Here is a 9,757-nt window from a genome sequence, read left to right as displayed (position 1 = left end):
CATGCCAGATCGGTAAACAGTAACAAAGTCCGGTTTGGGATTCAAAATTAACTTTATACGGTTCTGTTTGAAATATAAACACGCAATAAGCTCCTTAAGCTTCACTTTAAAAGCGCTACGTGACGAAGAAACGTCAACTTTTCATCAAAAATGACTTTTTTGCTACGAAGATGTGGTGTGGTACTTTTTATCTGTACTGTTACTTGAGTAGCATTTCTGCATTTTCTACCCACTGAATGAAAAACAAACGTACCAAAAATTCACCAGACACAGACCTGCAGTTTTTGTTAAAGTTTTATAGGTTTTTATTGAAAGAAACTGGTTTGGAAAAAAATCTTTTGCCTGGTTTTGTTTAATAAATTATTGTCATTTTGGTCCATTTGATTTTGTAACTTTTAAACATTAAATGATTGCTAATTGATCAGTTACTTGGTACTTGAATAGACTTTTTGCCAAATACTTTTTACTCTTAAGTAATTTCTTTGATGGATACTTTTCACTTTTACTTGAATAAAATTTTTGTGCACTCTGAAACTTTTAAGTTTTTATTTTTCTATTCAGTAACCAAAGAGATTCTTGTTTTGTTTCATTTTATAAATATCTTTAAATTTAATAAAGTGAGAAAAATAACATTTTTTTCTGATTGTCTTGTCACTATTTAATACACAAAATGTTATTTTTTTATTCAGTATATTATAATTTTTTTTAACCCTTTATGATGTGGAACGATGGTCAGCCCTTTTTATGCGGGAGAAAAGTCAGGCTTTTAGAAAAATGGCTGCTTATCAAGTAATCAGTCAATTGACAGGATCAGTCATTTTTAGATTAATTAATTAATTTCTAAGTTGCATCCCTAAAGTGGAGCAACGATGCTGCTGGTTTCATTCATTTCATTCTGGTGTTTGAACTGAATTAATGGTCAATCCCAAGGTGTTCCAGTAGCTACAAGAAGTAAAGTTTCTCACCTCATGGGAGTTGGTGCCATGAGCCACACGAGTTTTGCAAACTGTGGAGGAAATTCAGATGGTCAGAACTCAAACGGATCTCCAGCAGAGTTCATAAAAACCGTGGGTAAAAGATGGAGACTCACTGAAGGGGAATGTGAGACCCTGCAGCTTGATCTGCTCCAGAACGTCCGGGGTGCACTCCGTGTTGAGGACCATGAAGGGAGGAGAGCAAATCCTCTCATCTAACAACAACGGAAGAAGAAGAGAGAGACATGAGGAAACAGATTATACCAGAAAATATAACCAAAAACATTTAACTAACTTCATCAAGCCTATGCTAGAGACAGAATGGATAAATATTTAGTACCTGCAGCTAAAATTTGAGTTATTTAGCCTCTCATAAGAGAAAAAAATAGAGCTTTATTATTAAAAGTCAGATTTTCTCCATAATAATCATTAATTTACAAATAAATATTTAACTAGCAAGTTAAATATTCAGTTAAACAACTAGATAAATAGCTAAAGTTTTAGTTACCAAGGTTAATATTTAGCTTCAAACTATTTAGTTTCAAACTGAATATTTGGTTTGAAACCTATATAGTTAGCTTCAAATTAAACATTTAGTTAGCAAGCTACATATTGAGGAATATAGACTACATATTCAGCTTCAAACTACATATTTAGTTAGCATGCTACATAGTTAGCTAAAAATTAAATATTAAACTTTGGCCTAAAACAATTATTTAGTTGGCACACTAAAGATTGAGCTTAAATATTTAGTTAGCGAGCTACATATGTAGCCTAAAACTACATAGGTAACAAGCAAATCATTTGGCTCGGAGCAAAAATATTTAGTACATTCATTTGTAACCTTAGTAAGTGACGAGGGAGCTGGATCATTAGATCATGTCGACAACATGAGTGATACGTGTGACTGGAAAATCAAGTCCAGCAGCAGGAGCAACTTTACAGGAGCCTTAATGTTTGTGGAAACTGACCTCTCACACATTTCACTGCTGTCATCACAACCTTTAAGAAGCCGTTAGTACGACTCTGGATTGAGCGGAAATTAACTTTAATCACGTTTATTTAAATAAATCAGTATTCTTCTCAAAATCCAACTCCACTGGTTTGGTAGATCAGCTTTTGAAATGATCCATGTTTAATCAACAGGGATTTAAAAATATATTCATGAAGCTACACTTTCATTATTTATTAGCATATTAACTTCCCTTATTGATCTGTCAATGCCAGACTTTGTTTTGTTAGTTTATTGCTTCTTATTTTTAGTCAGTCATTAACAGAATAAGTTTGTGATATTGATAATTAAACGTGATTAGCTGCAACAACCATTCAAATTCAGATGTGAGTTTTCAAAGTTTTTGCAAACAGGATTTAACTTTAGTTCCACTTTTCTCTCAAAGATGATATTTAAATATAAATATTAGTTTTAAAGTTATTTTATGTCTCTTCAAACATGTTTCAACATCATGAATAAATAAAAACGAATAATAAAAGAAACGTTAAGACGTTATCACATTTAAACACAATGAGTTTCATTGGTTTATATGCAGAGGAAATAGTGGGCATATAGAGTTTTTATAAGTTTTTAATGGTATATAAACACATCAATGCAAATGTATTAAATTGTTATTAAAAGATAAGATTTGAGACCAATAATAAACATATAAAGTAATAACTAATTACATGAATGGAAATTACTGATTTCTTTTAGGAGGCTGGTAGAGTTGAAAAGCACTAAATAAATCTGATGTCATTTAATTTAATAACAGTTAATATTATTATTAATATTACAACAGTTGCAAAAATCTAGACTCCACACATCTTCATTTTGTCACATTTTGTTAAGATGAAGCTAAACAAGCTAAAATAAAATGCAGCTTTAAAAATACAGTGTTGAACTTGGGGAAACATTTGAGACTAGAAGATAAAAATATTAAACCTAAATCATTTGATTGTAGCGAAACAGTTGTTCTAGTTTTTAGCTCATTAGAAATCAAATAAAGGTTTGGCAAAACTTTCATTTCCAAAGAAAAGGCTGCATAAAAAAATGTAATCTAATTGGTGCATTTTTGCGTTTAAGTTGCTCATATCTGAGTGAAAACAAAATAAAACTCAAGAAGAAACAATGTAGTTCCAGATAAAACCAGAAACGATTTTGAAGCTGTGAACATTTCAACACCTGACTCATGTGACAGGCAGGTGAAACAGTCATGCATGTATTATAGTTTTAAATGTTTTCACCATTAAACACACCAGCTTGTAACTGAGTGGAATTCCCTGCAGTTATGCAACTGTTTCAGGAGGAACTGCACGCCGTCATTAAGAAGTCATCAGGTCTGTCAACCGCCCATTACGGCTAATGCTTGGCCTCTTTCCGTCTTATCTCCAGCAGACGACAGTAAAAAGCCTGTTTACATCATGGTTTGCATCACTTCCTGCAGCGGGGAGCTCCCAGCAGGAGTGAACAGGATCCAGAGCGCTGCATCTATCTGCTCGCTACGCGCGTTTTAAACGAGGTAAATATTAGCTCAGGCGAAACCAAACACCGCAGCCTGACCTGCCTTTGTGCAACAGACAGCAGAAGGTGTGAAAACGGAGTGTTTTATTTTTAAACAAAATGAATAAACAGGTGATAATTACACAGACTATTAAGGACAGACTCTGAGAAACTAAAAAAACGACATATGAGCAGAATAAAGACAACAAAACCAACAAAAGACGTAAAATGAACTGAATCAAGTTTTAATGAAACCAAAGCTTCAATAGTTAGTTTCTGTAATCACTGATATCAATAATATTTTCTAGTATTAATCCTTTATTCTCTTATAACTTCTTGTTGTACAACTTTATTTTTGTACTTTGTCTTGTGTCACAATATTACGACTTTTCTCGTAGTGCTCCGACTTTATTTTCATAATATTATGACTTTTTGTCGTACAACTTTTCTCTCGCAATATTAAACTATATTCTCATACAGTGATGGTCGATCGGCAAAAAGTCGTACGGCAAAAAACAAAGAAAGTCGTACGACTTTTTTGTGAAACTGTTATGACTATTCGGGAAATACAATGATTATTTTATTTATTATGACTTTTTCCTCATAGTATTTCTACTATATTCCCATATTATTTGTTTAAACTTTATTCTCGTATCATTTCGACTTTATTCCCGTAATATTCTGACTTTGTCATAGATAACAAAAAATTATCCATGACAAAGTGACTTAAATGTCACACAGTTTAAGTCAAAATTCTGTCTTGAATTTTATAGGAAGCAGTGAATAAGTAAGTACACCCCCTGACTCATCTGTGTGTTTAAGGCACACCTGTAACACAACAGAGAGGTGATGACCTTTGTGAGCTGCGGGTTTAAAGCCGGGGTCCTCCAGCTCTGGGGATTTAACTACATCAAAGTCAGCAGAATCCAGCTGAGCCGGAGAAGCTGCTGCACAGGAACCAGCAGGACTCACTGCTGGGTTAGTTTAACTTAAAAAGTGACAAAAAATAAAAATACATTTTTAAAATAGTCGCATTTTCCTGCTTTTTTTATTCCAATTTTTTCATTAGTTTTTACAACATTCAGGACATCAGTGCACAAAACATTTACCTGGTTGAGTTTTTAATATTATTTTTATCTCTGTGTTCAATTTTTTCATGTTTTTTTAAGCATCTGGACCAAAAGGTGTTAAATTTCCCTTTATTGATTTCTGAATGGCATTTATCTGCAGATGCATCAGGAACAAGCAACAAAGTGATTGATACATTGATTAGACAATGAATTTCTGATGGTAGTCAGCTGGTAAAAGCTGATATTAAAGTCTAAATCAATGTAAAAAGGATCTTATTTTGGTTTTTCTGAGCTTTTTTCCCAGCCTTCTACCTGCAATGACGAAACCATCAACGTAAAACAGATTCATCCTTTCCTAATCAATCATTTTTACATTTTTTGCTCAAAAACTAACAGCTGCCTTCTTTTATGCGTCTGCATTAATCTCACTCTCACAGTGAACATGTGTGCATTAAATACCAATTTTTCTATTCTTTTAATTTTATTTTTTTGGTATATTTTTTAGAAATACCACGTAAATATTTTTAAAACTGCTTTTAATCCCATGAAACACGTGGACATTGGGCATATTTGCGTGCCGCATATGAGACATTTAACGGTGATCATATTAATGTTTTTCTTTTTAAAGAATATATTTTTAATCAGTTTGCAAACAAAATTTGCAAAAAGACAAGAAGTTGTTGAAATAAACTGTAGACAGTTTGCAAAGCTCCATTTTATGACAAGTTCCGAGAAGACGAATGACGCTTGCCGACTCTGAACCTGGTTCTGATTCTGTGTGAAATGAGTTGGAAAACTGTGGATAGTCACGAATAACCGCTTGATGTTCCACAGACAAAACACCCGATGCTGCAGCGCTGCAGCGTCCACGTTGCGTCAGCGAACCACGGGGGCTGCTGGTGTAAAGACACGTCAAACAGAGCCGTCACACGACTGAAACCTTGTCAAACAGAAAGCGTTTCAGGTCCAGAGCCAACGATTGATGGTAAAGAAAGCGGGAGCGGGAATGCTGCGCTCTGCCGGAGGATCAATCTGCGGTTCTGTCTAAACACCGAACGCCTGGAGGAGACCCAGCGGAGCCGAACAACTCAGTCACCAGAAGTCTGTCAAACACCTGGAGGCACGCTCAGCCCTTCAGGCTGTTAGGAAACAATCGTCTCATTTACTTTTTATTTTGCTTTCAAGCTTGCTCACAAAAATCCCCTCAGAAAACTTCCTCCTTTCGAAGAACCGGGACTCCTCTTCTTATTAAAATAGGGAAATCCGACACATTTCTGCTATTTTCCCAAATATTACAGTAATACTCATTTATCAAACAATGAGGGACAACAGAGATCCCATCTGTTTGCTCGTCATCAGCTGCTTTGAACAAACAAAGCAGCTGATGCATCCGTCTACACTTAAAAACAAAATCTTAACAAGTATTTCTGGTTTTTAGTGCAAACATCTTAGCACACTTGAAATAAGACAAAACTAGCTTACAAGTAACTTTTCATTGGGAAGTAAATACTTCCTTAATATTAAAAATAGAATTAGTTTCACTGGCAGATTATTTGACTTATAAACAGACATTTTCCAAGTTCTGAAAGAAATAACTTTCCAAAAGAACCAATGCTTTTTCATCAATTTTAAGGACTTTTTTACTTGAACAACCTCATCTATTGCACAAAAGTTACTTATAAGTTAGCTTTGTCTTTTTTCAAGTGTATTAAGATATTTGTAGTAGAAACTAGACCAAGAATACTTGGTAAGATTTTGTGTTTTTGCAGTGCATTTCAGGTGGAGATCATGGGGATTCAGGAATATTTGTAAAAAATTAAGCTCCTTATTTGTTTGCGTCACCTTTTTGCCTTTACTTCCTTTCATTTGTATAATCTCTGGTCAACTTCCGGTTGTTTGACGCTTTTATTTTGACAGGATAACTTCCGCTTTATGCATTATCGAACAGCAGCTTAGCGAAAACAAGTTGTAACTGAATTTATAAAACTTAACTTGATAGTAGTACGATTTTGACAGTGGTTAAAACTGTGCATTTGTTTTATTGTATGCAAAAACTAGAGTAGTTTTGAGACTGTAGCCAATATTTTTAATTGTAAACGTTATTTCTAAGCTACGAACGTTACAGTTGTAAGAGGAAACATAAACGGACACCTTCTCTGGCTCGGAGAGGAAACATAAAACGCTATTAAGTTCAAACTTACAGTAAGAAGCTTCTCGAGTGTTTATATTTCCAAACAAAACCGCATCGAGTGTATTTTTCACACCACCAGACTCCGCTTGGACCGTTTCTCTTTAGCGTTATGGTACCGCCGCCATCTTTATTTCTGCATAAACGGTGGGCGATGCTTCATGATGACCGGCAGCGCCGTCTGCTGGATGGCGGTCAACTACAACACTAAAATAATGTATAACAGACGCCATTAGTTAACCGATTGGACCCAATTTTAATGTAATTAACCTTTAAATCGACAATTTACCGTAAGTCGACTAATTGTTTGTATCACTACCGCTTCCCTCTGGATATGAGGGGCTTCTCCTTTTAGGCCTAGGTTGCCACGGCAGCCGCTTAAGGACTCCAGAACCCAGTTTAAGCCCAGTTCATCACGAACATAACGACTAAAATCCTCTGACATGGCTGTGATCCACTGAAACCAGCCGGCCACAGTGAGACAGAACGACGCAGTTCGGCTCTGTTATGCAACAAGCCATCGCGTCTGTTTAGACAGAAAAAAACAAAGAAACGGCTCCTCTTCTTCTTCTCCTGCTTCTATTTTAGGAACGCTGAGGCACGTCCGACCCGCCGATCCAATGCTCTGACTCCAGCCTGCAGCCCCTCGCTCTCAACAAATAATTTAAAGGTTTACGCTCCCTGCCTTATAGGGAGGTGACGGGATGTGATTTCCCACCGGGGAATGTGGCCCCTGTCGTCAGCGACCCGCAGGCTAAAACACACTTTATGGGTTGGTCGGGAAACGAGCGACTCTGAGCCCAGTTTACAACTTCAGAGTTTCTCCTGTAAACAAGGAGAGGAGTTATGGGTTCGGAATTAAAAAGCAGAACCAAAGCCAGAAGGAACGGGGTTTAACAGCAAACCTTGCACGAATCCACAGTAACAGAAATGTTTTGGTTTAACAGATGACAGAAACTGTGAAAAAAATTTCCTTCACTGATCTGCTTACAAAATACGATGGACACCAACTGAAAAGTCCACAGTGGTCTCTGAAATCAGTAATAATATATCTTAACACGTGATCGATATCAATAGATGTAATATTCGATAATTTCACTAAACATGAAAAGCCAAATTTGGTAATGCACTCTGGAACAAAAAATCTGACCCAGTAACACCAGTTCTTCCAGTTCTGTTAGGAAAGCATGACAAAAACAATCCACAAACTACTGTGAAAGGAAACCGAAAACATTCGACCCAAATTAAATGGTTATGCCAAATGATAGGAAACGTTTAAATCTGAAGTGATAAGAATCTAAAAAAATATCTCTCTCACCGTAATTTATTTATAAATAGAAATTATTTTGGTAACCACACCTGACCAAAAACAGGAAAAAATTTAGTCTGATCTAAGGCAGCGAGAAGAAAATGGCTGTTCGTGGTAAATATCTGGTTTCAACATGACAATCCAGAACTGGGGCACAGACAAAAACAAAGAGAAGAAAAATACAAAATTCAGATTTTTATCTCAGAATTATTGTTTTTTTTTTCAGAATTCTATTTTTCTAAAAAAAAAAAAAAAAAAAAATTAAGAAAAAGTAACTTCTTTCCCCACCAAGAATTCTGACTTTAAACTCAAAGTTCAGATTTTCATTTACTCAGAATAAAATAAAAAAAAAGAATTCTCATTTTGTCCTGAGAATTTAAGTTTTTTCTCGAAATTCTGACTTTTTTCTCAGAATTCTCACTTTTTTTAAATAATTCTCACTTTGTTCTCAGAATTCTAATTTTCTCTCAGAATTCTACATTTTTCTCAGAGATTGGACTTTTTTTAAGAATTCTGACTTTCTTCTCAGACTTCTCATCTTTTTCTCACAATTTTAAATTTTTCTCAGGATTTTTACCTTTTTGAAGAATCCTGACTTTAACCTTAAAATGCAGATTTTTTTTTATTTTTTGTTTATTTTTATTTTATTTTATTTTTTTTTACAGAATTTTTATTTTAAATTTATTTATTTTTGAATAATTCTGACTTTAACCAGACAGGCACTGTGATGTTGCTGATGGATGATGAAACTCTGAAAAATTACAATCCCTCTGTTAAGCAAAAACTTGCTTAAGTCCAACATGTTCCTCCTCCTCCTTCCTTAATTTCTTTTAAAAAAATCTACTTGTCCAACAATTCAACAAAACGCTCTCTTCCGGCCTGATTATGCAGCAACAAACAAGCGGTCAGCCAATCAGCAGTCTTACCTTGCATACACTTTTCTATTCTGTGGACGAGCTGGTAGGACTTGCAGCGGTCCAGCAGGGTTCGGATGGCGGGGAGAGGGTCCAGGACGATGGTCTCAGGGTGTGCGTCAATGTAGTCCTGAAAACGGAGATGGAAACAAAAACATCTGGGCTCATTTTCAGGGTTTTAATCAGGTTGATGTTTTAAAGTCCACTGGCAGGGGCTAATGTTCGTGATATAAGACCACATCACAGAAATTCTTCCTAAATCGCCATAAAACAGATGATTTAAATGGAGCTTGTTTTATGGCCATGACGAGTTTGCAGCTCCTCTCTGTGCTTCGATGTTCTCTAGACAACCAGATAAGAAAAAAGCAGCGAACAAAGACTCACGGCAGTTACGGTCAGGTTCAAACACTTTTCCTACAGTAAAACTCAAGCACTTCTTAAGGATTCCCAAGGTAGCTTTCCAAACCTTTCACACTTTGGAGATAAAAACTAAACAAATTAACTAAAAAAATACAGTTTCACTTCACTCTGACATCATTTATTGCTGTATTTTACATTCCACAGCAGGGAAAGGTAAAGTAAAATATAGCTAAATTTAAAGTTTTGAAGCGTCTCTCTTACTACACACCAACAATTTCAAATGTCTATCGGTAAATCATTGAGCCATTAGGAATAATACATATTTATTACACTGAAATATTCCAAACAAATCATGTTAAGGTAATGCATATAAAGTAAGTTACAAGAAAATCTCTAAAAAATGTTTTTGCCAAGTTTTCTGTCATTTAACAAATATGAATAATTTTGG

General features: G+C 35.2%; 1 protein-coding gene across 1 annotated transcript in view; it reads right to left on the bottom strand.

The window, feature by feature from the left end:
• Window positions 1–9,118, bottom strand: part of itpk1b (inositol-tetrakisphosphate 1-kinase b) — a gene marked incomplete at its 5' end in the record, with an annotated part of 24,818 nt that extends 15,700 nt beyond the window's left edge. Inside the window, 3 exons of the mRNA XM_015048091.1 lie at window positions 966–1,006; window positions 1,091–1,189; window positions 8,962–9,118. Coding sequence (XP_014903577.1) covers window positions 966–1,006; window positions 1,091–1,189; window positions 8,962–9,118 — 297 coding nt within the window. The remainder of the gene's footprint in view (window positions 1–965; window positions 1,007–1,090; window positions 1,190–8,961) is intronic.
• Window positions 9,119–9,757: the final 639 nt, after the last annotated feature.

Source organism: Poecilia latipinna, unplaced genomic scaffold (genome assembly GCF_001443285.1).
Source record: "Poecilia latipinna isolate Pla-1442-1.1 unplaced genomic scaffold, P_latipinna-1.0 Scaffold860, whole genome shotgun sequence".
Taxonomy (NCBI): Eukaryota; Metazoa; Chordata; class Actinopteri; order Cyprinodontiformes; family Poeciliidae; genus Poecilia; species Poecilia latipinna.
Note: the sequence above shows the minus strand (reverse complement) of the source record. Positions and strands in the feature narration are given on the sequence as shown.